Consider the following 15,178-nt stretch of genomic DNA (forward strand, 5'->3'; position numbering starts at 1 on the left):
TATTTGAAACATATTTGTAACAAAGATGGCTCTCCACAAAAGTCAAGGATCATTAAATTCGTTATGGTTTATTGTTTCAAATTGTTTGTAACTACCAGAAGCTGCCTTGTTGTTTATACTGGTAACAGCAAGTCTCCTTGTTGTCAAAACTAAAACTTCTCATTATTATCAGTTCTGCCACACCTTTGTCCAAACCAGCTGCTCCATGGTGGCAAAACTTTTGAAACTTCAACACTTTTTACAGGATAAAATTTCTTCTGTTTTATACACAAATAATTAAAATCAATGCACTGCAGCTGTGTTGACATGTTTTACAGATGTGATTCTGCTGCATTCACTGACACTGCTCTATTCATTACTTAGCATGGTCCTTTGTGTTTTTATAACAGAAGTGTAATGTTCCCTGACAACTCTAACTTCAAATCAAATATAAAAAAGAAGATTATCCACGATTTACTGCTACAAGCTGCAAGTAAAAGGCATGTTTCTGAATGAATATGTTCTAAGGAAATTACAATGATTTAGCTTCATTGTGTAAAGATCAACTAATAATTTTAGGCCTTTAAAAATGGCACAGGTTTTCTATAGTGTTGAATTTTAAAAGTCTACACTGAATTAAATGTCAAATTACTTCAACTTTTTTCCACATTTTACAGAACTTCAGGTGTGACTTTCCAAACTTGTGGCATTCACCATTGGCCCAGTTGTTCCTCTCCTCAATTACCCAGTTCCTCTCTGTACTTCTTGTGTCTAGTCTTGTGTGAGTTTCAGTGTTGCTTTGCCTCAGGTGTTTCTGTGTGATCTGGTTTACCTGTGGTCTGAACTCACCACACAAAACCCAACATGTCCAGCTGCTGTCTCTAATGTTTTCTGACTTTGTTGTCAATGGTATAATAAGGCTATATGGAGATATACTAAAAGAGTAAAGTTAGGCTACAATCGACCACATAAAGCAAATGCTAAAACAGATGCAAAATTAGTACTGGTATATGTCATAAGATACACAATACATATTTAATTAATACTACTACTGCTTTATATTTTTTCAATACTGATACACTGATATAATTCTAATTTTGAAATGCACCTTTTTTTTTTCAAAGCAGAACTATTGTACTTGTGTCTGCTCTATAGTTATAATCTATGACACCCAGGGATTATTATGTTTATATGTGTAATTTGCACATTTTATATTGCAATATTTGCACTCTCATTTGAGGCGGGATAAATAATGACAGTTAATGGAACAGTATAGACTTTGCATGCTGCCAAATCTTACACCTATCATCAATTAAGAAAATTTAATTGGAGAACAAAGTAAGTACAGAGCAGTGGGTGTATTCTGGTAGCAGTGAAAACGGGGATTGATCAGCAATTTGGCTTCTTGAAAATAAGCAAATAAAATTGTTCAAACGTGGGCGAATCACTTCAAATACAACTTTCAATGAGTAAATGAGTTAATGCTTGTGTATAACCCTCCTTGGCCTAGCACCAAAGTACATGTCCCACATGTTAGTGCCATATGAACCATCTCACACTCTGAGGACTTCAGGGACCGGCCTCCTGCTGGTGCCCAGAGTCAGGACTAAACATGGTGAGTCTATGCAGCTAAAAACCTGAAACAGTCTTCCTGAAGATGTGAGGCAGGATTCTACTTTGACCATGTTTAAATCCAGGCTCAAAACAGTTCTGTTTAGCTGTGCATATGACTGAAAGTGTTTTATTCTGCACTCTTCTCTTGTAATGTTTATTTTATAATGATTATTTATGTTTTGATTTGTTGTATTGTGATTTTAATGTCTTTCTTATTCTGTAAAGCACTTTGAATGACTTTGTGTACAAATTGTCCTATACAAATAAACTTGCTTCATCTTGTTAAAAGCTAGCTGTTATTAGTATTAGTTATTAGTGTTACATGATCAAAGACAGACATAACTTTATATCTACATTTTATTGAAATGTTGATTACCAGTCTATTACACATTTGTCTTTTTGTAAACTATGTCCACAATAAAAACAGCATCTATAGAAAATATATATTACATTGTTTTTTTTGTTTTGGTACATTGACCTCAACATCCTCCTACAAAGGCATACATCCTATAGCAGTCACAAAAACTCTGTACATTATATAAAACAAAATCAAACCAAAAATATTTTCACATGGAAAAAAAACGTGTAATTCATAACCTGCTTTCTCCGATGAGCTCAAAATCTGATATTAAAGGGACAAAGATGTCACCTGAGGCAAGCATCTACAGTTTCAGTCCTTGTTGAAACTTACTAAGCAAATAATACGCAAATTCACACTCACACACACACACACACACACCCACCCCCACACCCACGCGCACACACACACACATGCACACACACGCACATTCAAACAATCGGGCAAACAAATCCATGTAAACTGAGAGACGGTACTTCCTGGTCAGAGATACTGGGCTGAATTTAATGTACAGTTTCAGTGAAAGCTGACACCGTTCAGCTAAAAGCTAATTATAGCGACAGGTGGTTTTTGAATAGAGGTGACTCTGAGCCTGTACATTATAGTCTTAAAGCAATGGGTTTCAGCTGGTGTGGATGTTACAGACAATTCAGGGCCTTTTGATGAATTCAAGGGTACAGATGTCACGCAAAGTAGAAAGAGTTGAACATATCAATAACAATATTAGAATTTCAATTATTTGCATACATTTATGGCCCACATTTGTTCTGTTATACAATTTCCTGTTCTCTTTGAACCACTTTTGGTCCTGAACCACCAGGTAAGAACCACAAATTAAAAAAGCAAAATTTTTGTTGGACAAGGTGGATCAATATAAAAACGGCTTGATATGTTATATTTGAAACAAAAACATTCACTATTTACAAAGGTCCCTTCAAATCGGAGTCTCTTTTGGGGCTTTCCCCCTTTCAACAGCATTATTTAACATAAAAATAAAAAGACGAAAGAAACAAATGTGTGCAAATAATGAAGGAAAATTAACATAACACTCATTGGTTTAGACATAATCTTTGCGGTCGTACCCTCCGCTACTTCGGGGGGCAGAGTAGGCCATCCTGGGGGGCTTGTACTTCTGCTCTTTTGGTGGACAGCTGGTGCACAACATGGCTCCTCCTAGTAACATCAAGGCAGCGGCACCCCATCCGATGTACAGCGACGCTCCCAGTTCCCTCTTCTGAGCACTTATCAATACCGGGTTGTAGAAATCTCTGATGGTCACACTGGCCGTCCAAGACACAGGAATCAACACTAGAAGTCCTCCCAAAATGAAGAAAATTCCAGCTATGATCATGACTTTGGCTTTGGAGGCTTCGTCTTCGATACAGTTGGTGCATTTGGCTCCCACGATTGAAATCATAATACCAAGGATGCCCAAGATGATGGAAATGATAGTCATAGCTCGGGAGGCCTGCAGTTCTTGAGGTAAAGCCAGTAAGGAGTCGTACACCTTACACTGCATTTGACCTGTACTTTGGACCACACAGTTCATCCAGAGGCCTTCCCAGATGGTTTGCGATGTGACGATGTTTGCGCCAATAAAAGCAGTCACCCTCCACATTGGCAAGGCGCAAGTCACAATAGCTAGAATGAAGCCTACGGCTCCCAGTGCGATGCCAACTATTTCCATTCCCATTGACATTTTGGTGAGGGTTTATTCTTCTAAAGGCAAAAAGAGCTCTTCAAATCTGTCTTGTTCAGGCAGTTCTGTGGAGTGGTGGCACCTGTTCAAGGGCGTATCTTTCTAAGAGATGATGCTATAGGAACGGCTTTATACCTCAAGGGAGTAACAGCAAGGAGGGGGAAGGGAGAGAGGAGGAGAGGGGGGAGGAGTCATTGCAAATGAGCACCTGAGCACACACAGAACAGAGCTGAGGAAAGGCCCAGAGTGTGGTCAGTAAACAAATTAGACAAAGTGAATAGTAGCCCATATTTAATGTTTTGTTTATAGTTTGAAGTGGGGTGCATTGTAATGAATGAGATGACTGAAAAACACAATACACTCAAGTTAAGTATTTAACTGAACGTGGCAGGACATGAAGAAGACATATCAAAAGTATAGTAGAAGTAACAATTGTAGTAGAAGTGGCAATGCTGTTTGCAATGCTTAAGTTGTAAGTCACTGTCAATAAGATGAAATGAAAGAAATAAAGATAGAAGAATTAAATATAAGCACAGGAGGTACTGGAGGTTAAGGGTAGTCATAAAATACATTACTTGATAATATCTAATTATAACTAGAGTAACATTTCTATTTAAGTAACAGTATTCTTACCTGAGTTAATGTGCTGGTTCCTCTTCTCACTGGGAGTAAGTTTACAAGTTACAAGTTGACAGTATGAAATGATTTGAACATTTATGTTTCTTGCAGCTCTCCAGATATGATTCTATCCTTTGAAACGACCATATTTTGTGCATTATTTAATGTTTTATTTGTCTAGTTACATTCACTTTAGATTGTAAATCAGATGTTTCGTCTCAACAGTTACTCTTACTTAAGCAGTCCTTTACTCTTACTTGAGTAATTTATTGCACCACTACTTTGTACTTCTACTTGAGTACTATTATTTTAAAGTAAAGTTACTCTTACTACTCTGCCCACTGATGCAATGTAAATGTCATAGTTTTATTTGTGAAAGACTTAAAGGGGTACGTATAAGATTTGTATTTCAACATAAATAGGACCTATCTCCTCAGATATGATGTTGAAATCATGTACAGCTTTTACTGAATAATTTAAGTGTGGATTTATTCTTAATTACAATGATGACCTAGTTCAGACATGGGTAAACTACAGCCCGGGGGCCACACACGTCCCCACCTGAAGGATTATTAGGGACACCATACTAATACGGTGTTTCACCCCCTTTCGCCTTCAGAACTGCCTTAAATCTACGTGACATTGATTCAACAAGGTGCTGATTCATTCTTTAGAAATGTTGGCCCATATTGATAGGATAGCATCTTGCAGTTGATGGAGATTTGTGGGATGCACATCCAGGGCACGAAGCTCCCGTTCCACCACATCCCAAAGATGCTCTATCGGGTTGAGATCTGGTGACTGTGGGGGCCATTTTAGTACAGTGAACTCATTGTCATGTTCAAGAAACCAATTTAAAATGATTGGAGCTTTATGACATGGTGCATTATCCTGCTGGAAGTAGCCATCAGAGGATGGGTACATGGTGGTCATGAAGGGATGGACATGGTCAGAAACAATGTTCAGGTAGCCCGTGGCATTTAAACGATGCCCAATTGGCACTAAGGGACCTAAAGTGTGTCAAGAAAACATCCCCCACACCATTACACCACCAGCAGCCTGCACAGTGGTAACAAGGCATGATGGATCCATGTTCTCATGCTGTTTACGCCAAATTCTGACTCTACCATTTGAATGTCTCAACAGAAATCGAGACTCATCAGACCAGGCAACATTTTTCACCTTTCTTTCCCATTCTGACATTCAGTTTGGAGTTCCGGAGATTGTCTCGACCAGAACCACACCCCTAAATGCACTGAAGCATATATATATATATATATATATATATATATATATATATATATATATATATATATATATATATATATATATATATATATATATATATATATATATATATATATATATATATATATATATATATATATATATATAAAAGCCTCGTTTGGGTTGCTAGTTTCAATGCTGAAATCCAGTTGGTTAAACCTAAAATGCTTCTCTCTGATCTGAATTGTTCCTACCTAAACCCCAGCACCTGCAGCGAATCATGAACCAGTGCTAGTGCAGCCTCTGCAGCTCAGTGAGTGAAATGTGAAAGTTCTGAGCTTTTCATAATTATCTTATTCCTGAACTTGCCTTGGGCACCACCATCGTCATTCAGGTTGCATTATTGCTATCTTTATCTTTTCATCATTGTCTCATACTTACTTAATATTTTAAGTTTTGCAAATATTTGAAAATTTCAGTTAGCCTGTTCAGTATATACGGTCTTAAATGGACTTGCTCCATCACCCTTGGGTGAGTTCATTATGGCCAAAACCAGTACTAGTGGTAAAGTAACAAGAGCCTCTACCAAAGGTGACTGTGTAATACCTACATTTAGTCAGCAGGTGTTATCAGTCAAGGGTACAGAAATCTGGAACAACATCCCAGCTGCAATAAGAGACTCTACGACATTCAGTACATTTAAAATTAATCTGAAATGAGGGCTCAAAAGGAATCAGAACAGTGATCATTAATGTTATGCTACTATGTACATGTCAGTGTTGTATGTTACGATTGTGTTTCATTGTGCTGTTTCATCCCTGTTTGTCCTATGAATTGTAATTGACAATCTGTTGTTATGTCTATTGTATGAACTTGTAGCTTCTTGTTGTTTCTATCTCTGTAACCTGCCAGGGACTACAGATGTAAAACAGCCTTCGGGCTAATTCTGACATATTTACATTTATATGTTCATGAATATGCACTGTTCCATTTAAATAAATTAATTTAAAAAATAAAAAAGAGGCAAAAGTCAGTCGGGCCAAATAAGGTCAATACTGAGAACTTGTATTTATCATCAGTGGAGGTTTGGTTCTGACTGTATTGCTACACACTCTATAGAAAGTAAGTACTCTGTGAGTATAACAACATACCTTACAATGTGCCTTTACAATCAGCCCCAGATTGCAATGTAATGTCAATTCTGATAAATATCTTAAAATAATAAATTTTCTCAAGACATAACAGCCACATTATAATAAATTGTTATGAAACTAATATTCCTTTTTACAATCACAAAAAAGTGTTGCAACACAAACAATACAAAATGAAAAGAGTCAAAAGACCATCTGTCCCAGGCCTAACGGTGAGCCTTCACAGTAGTGGTTGAATTTAATCCCCCTGTGGGCCTCGGAGCCATGTTATTGGTCCAAACACAAAGACAATACAAATCTATAGGACCTCGTGTGCATTGTTTAAATTCTGTGCTTCCCGGCATTCTGGTTTCGACAGTTGGGGTTTCATTTTTGGAAAAATGATCTGAGAGCTCTGAGAAACTAGAAGACCTACACCTAAAGCAAACATGAGTAAGAGACACCTTCAGTACACAGACATGGAACATCTAAGTATCAGCACAAGACTTTGACCAAACAATCACCACAGTGGACGTTAGTGCAAAAACTGCTGGGTAATCATGTCAGAACAATACAGAAAAGGGTTCCCTTTTTGTAAGTAAAGGTCATTTAATTGAATGGAAACTCATTGTCTTTAACTGCATTAAAAAACTTACTTCTATATGGCTATTGGAAAAAGAGAAGTCAAATATTAAAGGTGGACTAACTTTTGTGTTGGGGATTCACCACCTGCATGTCTCCATGGAGAAAAAAACAACAAGCATTCTTATTATATTTGGGTTGCCTCTCCATAGATCTGACCTGTAACTTGACATTGTGGTGTCACTTGCTTCTTGCTGCTTATACTATACTGTGGAACATTCCAGGCAAAACAATAACTTCTCCATGGAGAGAAGCAAGTGGCTAAGTTAAGTTACACATGGGTGCCTTTAAAAGAAAATTAGTCTGAAGAAGAGCTAACCCTCACATTGTCACGCAAATGTACTATTCAATGGTAAGTTCATTGTAGTAGAAAGTACTAATAAGTACAAGTACAAAACATCCCATTTGTGATTAAAAGGCAACAGATATAACCAGTGAAACCTGAGTCAAGATCTACCTGAAGAAAAAAAAAGGTAAAAAGAAAGGTGAGTATACAAGTAATAGATGACTTTGCCTTCCACTCAGATACCCTCCCTGCTGTGGTTTTCAAACAGGATTTCAGCTCTGGCTATGGCATTGCTTAATCAAAACAAAGAGCTTTAACAGAAATTCACCGTGTCCACATACTGTAGACAAACCTTTAATAAACACTGACATCATAGGGCTGTTTTCAAGTGTCATATTTCATTTAGAATTAAAAAAAAACAAAAAAAAAAACAAAAAAAAACATACTTCAATGTTTGAATAGAGACTATTAAAAAAAAAAGTCTGGTGAAGTGTTACAGAAATCCTGTTTTCTGATGTAGTTTAATTTGCAAACAGTAGCTCACCTTTAGTAGTAGCCTGGTGGTCCGGAATGGGATGTATTCAGGAAATGACCCAAAAGACAAACTCTAATGGTCTAGGTATTCTCTGAGCCAATAAGAGAAAGACCACAAACAAAGAACATCTATATTTATACTGTATAGCACTATGGAACTATAGGACGGTCCCTTAACACATCTTACTTTTTCAGGCTTTAAGTCCCAAGACCTAATTTCAGGATGTCGCACGCATCTCAGTGTAAGCCTGTGATCTTTGTCACCTATGTGTCTTGACCCTTCAAAAGGGAGAGGAAGGAGCACATGGACCTGATAATAAATGGCAGTACAGATACCACACTGATAAATCACCTTTAAAAAAAATAAAAATAAAAATTAAAAAAAATCAACCATTAATGTTATTATTCACTGTATTTACTTTAATACAGTTTTTTATAGGTACAATATGTGACTTTTCTGGCAGGGCCTTTTAGCAAAGGCTGTAATGTGCATTTATAGAAAACACAGTCCAGGCCACCCAAGATTTAGTTTTGAACTTACACCCAAACTTTTCTGCTATACTCCTGACCATGTCTACTTATACACAGCGTATTTAAAAAGAATTTATAAAGCAAAACTTTGTTGAGTTCTAAACCCACGTACTGTAGATTGAATGTCTGTCCTAGAAGATTTGCCTTTATTCAAAAAAGCACAACGTCTGTATCAGGGTGTGTAGACTGTAACCAGTGAATTTTGACAGAAACTGCACAATGCTTATCTAATCTACTGACATGTACCGGATAATAGTGTGTTTTAGTACTGAGTAATTACAAGATAAGGCTACAGAGTAAAAAAAAAGGTTTATTATAATATAAGATAAAATCCAATCAAACAGAAAATGACATATTTACATTACATACAAGCATTATGTTTAACCAAATACAGGCAATACATTTACTTTAGTCCTTTCATATACAAGTCAGCCATTTCACTGGACCCCCATTTCACAAAGTTATGTAATATTTCTAATGTGTGACTCAGTTTGGACTTTGTAATCCTTGTCACAGGACCAGGAAAGAAGACAGCATGTGGAGTCAACAAATTGATATATAGAAATCGCTTTAACAAAAGAAAAAAGTATATTAAAATGTAACTATAATTGTATCTATATACAGTGATCAGTACATAATCTATATACAGTGATCAGAACATAATAAATATAAATCTGGAACAGTGTTCCAAAACAAAGTCTTTCAAATGTATCTTACCAAACTGGTCTTAAGCTACTGCCAGTGCTTTTAACCAGGGGTAATTGTAAACAGTCACTGCCTTTTGTTTTTCACGACATCTGAGAGCATCACAGCTGATTAATCAGGCATATCATGTGACCACTGTGGTCATGGTGAATCGCAGGTTTCCAAGATATTTCAGACAACAAATATACAAATTGCCAAAACTGCAGCTTCTGGTCTTCCATGGTCTGTAGTTATCAGCCTTCAACAGTGGGGAACAGGTGAAGTATCCAAAAGATGAGTGATGGTTGTGGTTAAGAAATTAGTTACCAAAATGTAGTTTCAGGTTTGACCACTATAGATAGATAACAATAGAAAGGTGGTCACAATTTTCTGGTGTATTTTCAGCATGTACAGATGTCCTCCCTTTCAGACATAATCCTTCCTGTTATATGAGCTCTGAGCCACTGATCTTGGTGCGGCCGAATACGCCACTCGACTTTGAGGGGGAATGCTGTACTTGAAGGTCTTTTCTTCTTGTGGGGGGCAACTACAGCAAAGGATACACCCTCCGATCATGAGCAGAGCGGCAGCAGCCCATCCAAGGTACAACGCTACCCCGATCTCCATCTTCTGTCCAGACGGGATTATGGGACTGTAAAACTCAACCACAATTGTATTTGCAGACCAAGACACTGGAACAAGCAAAGCGAGAGATGCTGTTATGAAGGCCCCTCCCGAGGAAGCCATGACCCGAGCTTTCACCCCTTCGTCTGGGATACAATTGGTGCACTTGGCCCCCACAGTTGCGATCAGAAGTGCAAGGATTCCAATGATTATAGAGACTACGGTAAGCGCTCGGGCAGCTTGGAGGTCTTGAGGCAGAGCGAGCATAGAGTCATATACTTTACACTGCATTTGCCCCGTGCTCTGGAACACACAGCTCATCCATAGGCCTTCCCAGTAAACTTGAGCGGTCACAATGTTGGCGCCAATGAATGCAGAAACCCTCCACATAGGCAGGGCGCAACAAACAATACTCAAAATCCATCCCAGAGTGGACAAAGTGACACCAACAATTTCAAGAGCTAAAGACACCATTGTTTCTCTGGAAAAATATAACAACCTTCTGGAAAATCAACTCCAAAATCTCACAATTTTGCAGTGGCTGTTGGCTGCGGTGTCTTGTCCTTTGCTGAGAACTCCAAAAAGTCCTGTCTTGTCTTCAATTTTCCGTCACAAAAAATGTGTTCTTGTGCACATTGACTGTGATATTTTCTCTTGCCCGATCAACCTTATCTACTTATTGTTTTATTGCTCAACGGTCAAGCCCACCTGCGGAGTGACATCATTTGGTAAATTCATCCAATCAGATTGGATGCTCCTACGTGTGTGTGAGAGAGAAAGGGAGGACCACAATGTATTTTTTAAATAAAGAGTAATTTTATGGATTGACCCTTTACCCATGGTCGTGCGGGGTGTGTCTACTTTATTGCTGTGAGGAGGTAATGAGTGTCCAAGGAAATGCGTGTTATAGTTGATGGGTGACCACGCGCATGTCACACAACATAAAAAACAGGCTTTTTTTGTACATGTATGAACTAAAAGGTGAAATGAAGTTGCTGTTGCTACTGTTTTTGAATAGTTTTGAAAGTTCTGGCAAAACATTGAATTGGTAAACTGCCTTCATTTGAGTCATGGTGCATTAAGCTTATGATGTTAATGATTAACTAAAAGCTAAAAACAACTTTTATGGATAGGCTGGGCTGTGCTCAGTTCCTTTCTGCCATATGTTCAGTCTGTTGCTATCTGTGATGCAAAACAGTGTATTTTAACATTATCAATCTATCTTGTCAGCAATTCAACAGCAAGGAGTGAGAAGCAAGCTATCTGGAAAGATACATCAGAAAACATGTAAAAATGTAAAAAAAAAAAAAAAAAAAAAAAAAATTAAAGCCGCAAGCGGCATCAAAAGGCTGACCCGGCACTCCCTGTGAGTGGTGCTAACGTGCCACTTGCCTCTGTTTTATTGCGCCGTTGGCTGCACTTGTCACCCAACAAGTCAAAAGACATTGGAAGCGCTGATGCACAAAATGCAAACACATGGGTTTTCCAGGCATCGCCATGACAACACTGTGCAAAATACAAACTTGGCCCCCAGACTTTTTTGACGGGGACGACCTGAAGGATCACTGTGCCAAATTTTATGTTCATTGTTGACGGTAATAAGTCATTATAAGACTTTGAAATGTATGAAAATTTTGAAATTTTCCCATTAGGATAACATGGGCACTTTCACACATCGCCATGGCAACCCAGTGAAAAATACGACATAGGTGCCATTGACTTTTTTGATCAGGAAGACATGAAGAGGCAAGGTGCCAAATTTCACTATATTTCATTAAACTAATATTTTTCAGATGAATGGGAAAATTTGGGAGCATTCCCATTAGGGTAACATTGGCATTTTGGCACATTGCCATGGCAACACGGTGCATGAAATGGAATGGATCTGATTGACTTTCTTGACGGGGATGACCCAATGAAATTTTGTGTCAGATGTGGTAACATTTCAGAAAACAAAATTTTTTGACCTCCATACAATTATACCAGATGTTCTGTAGGGGGCGCTATCATGCCAGTTGAGTTTCTTTCATAATGAGTAGCTTTAGGCCAAAAAGTTTTACAAGTGATTCAAATTTGAGCCAAATCGGACTTTGTATGCGCAAACGGGAGCAAATTTTGAAATTCAAAAATTGCAAAAATTCCGATGGAATTTGCGGCTTCAGCGCACGGAAACCGTGATAGGCATCATCATAAATTGGATAACTTTTGATGCCCCACTTGTCTAGATGAGGTACAATGAATTTCGCCCATGCACTCATCATTGTATGGGCTCGGGCCTAATAAAAATTAAAGCCGCAAGCGGCATCGAACGGCCCTCGTGGGCCGTGCTTTGCACTTGGCCGACCCCGCACTTTCTGTGGGTGGCACTGACCCGCCACTTGCCTCTGTTTTATTGCGGCTTTGGACTTCATTTGGCACCAAACAAGTCAAAATACAACTAAACTGCCGCAATGCTTGATGGTCATAAATCAAGGTGGGATTATGTTTAAGTTACCTTCTGAGTAGCTGCAGTAGCCATAAGACTGATATGACTGTGTTTTTACAGCCGCCTCTTTAACCTCTGCATGAATGTTTGGCAAATACATAGTTCTATGTGTGTTCACACTGTACAAGTAGGATTACCATAACGCTATAATTATTTGCTGTCAATCAGCAAAATAATACAACCTGAATGACGATGGCAGTGCTAAAGCAACTTCCAGAGTTGACAAGTTCAATGCTATACTGTGGAACATTCCAGGCAAACCAATTACATCCCCATGGAGACCAACAGGTCGCAGACCATTAGATGGTGCACCTTTAAATTCAGTTCATAATTTAAATAAGGCCTGCATGAAATATCTTCCTTAAATGCACAAATGTCATTGATATCTTTTAATTGAATTATTTCAAATTGGTAGCACCCCATTACACAACTGGATCAGCTCAATGGGACTTGGTTGCAGTATCATATATCATCATCATCATCATCAAATTAAATGGTGATCCCATGCAAATACCTGTGCCATATCCCCAACGTAAATTATAACTTTGAGACCAATAAAATAATATAACCCTTCTTCGTATGACAAAGTCAATCACACATTTCCAATAGTAAACCTTTTGTACCTGAACCTTATAGATTTTACATCGCACCAGTAGTCTTTGTAGTTGATATCTTTAATACTATTTCTCTGGCATTACATTTCTCAGACACATCAGTGTTGATGACTTAATCTCACATAAGCATTGATAATTGAGTTTCGGTGAGAGCAGGATTATCTCTTTCCTTGTTTGTTCAGAGGTGTGGACAGACTGTGGTGCAGGTAAATACAGTATCAATTCTTCCTACAGGCTACTACTGCTTAACATGACCTAAAATGAAATGTGGCAATAAGTAATGTATTGTGTCATTACCTAGTTTCTATGATTGAGTGAAGGTTTATCAGATTGGGAAACTGTAGATTACAACCAAGCCAGAAGTAATCTAAATCCAGATGTCATAAAAGTGTAAATTATGGCTCCAAAGTGGAAGTACTGATATCGAGAGACCAAGTCCAATGAAGGTAGGATTTTAAGGATTTTAAGGATAGGTTTTAAGACAATCAGGAATGTCACCACCAAAAAAAAGGGTAGCTGAAACTCACATGCAGCAGTCCAGGCAGTCCACATAATGATTTTGTACTTTTTATTTTCTGTTGTGTAACTTTGAGCAGTATTGCAAAAATCCTGCATGCTGTAATGTCTGTGTCATTTTCTTATTTATCCTTCTTTTAAGACACAATTATAATGGTTCTCTCTGTTTTGCACGTTTACTAATATTCTCCAGTAGAAAAGGAGCAGGTCAGTCTCTGTGTCATTGATACTGTTGACCTCATAAACCAGGATCTACCCGTGTTTAACTGCTCTTTCTGTTTGAGCAACAGTATCACCACAGACTCTTCACTACATTAACCCATCACTGACTTTCCACTTTACATGGGGATTTCCGTTTTCACGGTTTGTTAGCTCATTCTCCACAGGAGGGCGCTGCTTATGAAAAATACTAATTTAGTTTGTGATAAATCCTTAGAAGTCTCTTTAAAATGGTTTCTGTGAACTGTATGGACAGACAGTTTAGTTGTAACAGATGGTTTTAAACAGTCTCAGCTTTATATTCTTTTGGATATGGGGTAAAGAAATTAGTTGACATTCATATTCTGTGGTGTTCAAATGCTGTAGGTCTTTAAAAAAGGACATATATATATATATATATATATATATATATATATATATATATATATATATATATATATATATATATATATATATATATATATATATATATATATATATTACTATAATTGTGGTTTCTGAATTTGTATCAAGAATTGAGTCTTTCCGATGTATCACATTTAAGTACGACATTTCTGAGACAACCGTGCACAGTCTGTGGCCAAGATCTCATGTTGTTTTCTAATTGTGCTCCAAATGATTTTTCATAAATGTTGAGAGAAGACAACTTAAATGCGTGTATGTAAAGTGTGTGCATTGATGCTGAGTCATATTTTACAGTACGTGCTACTGGTAAAAAAAAAAAAAAAAAAAAAACTACCTAGAGCAAATACGTGAAAACAAATTTCATCATCTCTTGTGTCATTCATTCATTTTGACCTAAATATGCAATCACCACACCTCCTGGGCCACAGTATCAATGGAAGAGCTGTGTGTGTCCCAGGAACTCTCTCAACTTTCAAATCCAGGGCACACCTTAGTAGTGCAACTGAAACATGCCCACTGCCCTCTAATGGACAGAGCTTCAACTTTAGAGGTTTTTCTTTGATTCCAGAAAGGGCTGCAAAATCCTCACACACACACACCTACACACACACGTACACCCCCACACACACACCCCCCCCCCCCACCCCTACACACACACACACACACACACACACCCCACACACCCCCACACACACCCCTACACACACACACACACACACACCCCCACACACCCCCCCACACACCCCTACACACACACCTACACACACACACACACACCCCTACACACACACACACACACCCCCACACACACACACACCAACTGAACTGAAAATGACCCCATGTTGTATCCAACCCTCTGATACTTTTCCTGTGAACTACATGAACAAAGTCTGTGTTCATTCACTAAACAATTAGCCTTTTGTGACTGTGGCAAAGAGGTCCCCAATGAACTATATTTCAATCTCACTGGTGCTTTTCGTTTTTTTAAGTGTCTTAACTTTAAATTTTACATG

General features: G+C 38.0%; 2 protein-coding genes across 2 annotated transcripts; both read right to left on the reverse strand.

The window, feature by feature from the left end:
• Positions 1-2,168: 2,168 nt before the first annotated feature.
• On the reverse strand, positions 2,169-3,734 carry LOC117381793 (claudin-3). Its single transcript, XM_033978813.2, has one exon. It carries the CDS (start codon positions 3,648-3,650, stop codon positions 3,009-3,011), a length of 642 nt encoding a protein of 213 aa, XP_033834704.1. The 5' UTR covers positions 3,651-3,734; the 3' UTR covers positions 2,169-3,008.
• A 5,198-nt stretch (positions 3,735-8,932) lies between these two features.
• cldn3d (claudin 3d) lies at positions 8,933-10,622 on the reverse strand. The gene has a single exon (XM_033977996.2). It carries the CDS (start codon positions 10,398-10,400, stop codon positions 9,729-9,731), a length of 672 nt encoding a protein of 223 aa, XP_033833887.1. The 5' UTR covers positions 10,401-10,622; the 3' UTR covers positions 8,933-9,728.
• Positions 10,623-15,178: the final 4,556 nt, after the last annotated feature.

The sequence above is a fragment of the Periophthalmus magnuspinnatus genome, chromosome 14 (genome assembly GCF_009829125.3).
Source record: "Periophthalmus magnuspinnatus isolate fPerMag1 chromosome 14, fPerMag1.2.pri, whole genome shotgun sequence".
Lineage (NCBI taxonomy): Eukaryota > Metazoa > Chordata > Actinopteri > Gobiiformes > Gobiidae > Periophthalmus > Periophthalmus magnuspinnatus.

What these genes read in the sequence shown, in the direction of transcription:
- LOC117381793 (XM_033978813.2), bottom strand. Translation starts at nt 3,650, where the DNA reads ATGTCAATGGGAATGGAAATAGTTGGCATCGCACTGGGAGCCGTAGGC.
- cldn3d (XM_033977996.2), bottom strand. Translation starts at nt 10,400, where the DNA reads ATGGTGTCTTTAGCTCTTGAAATTGTTGGTGTCACTTTGTCCACTCTG.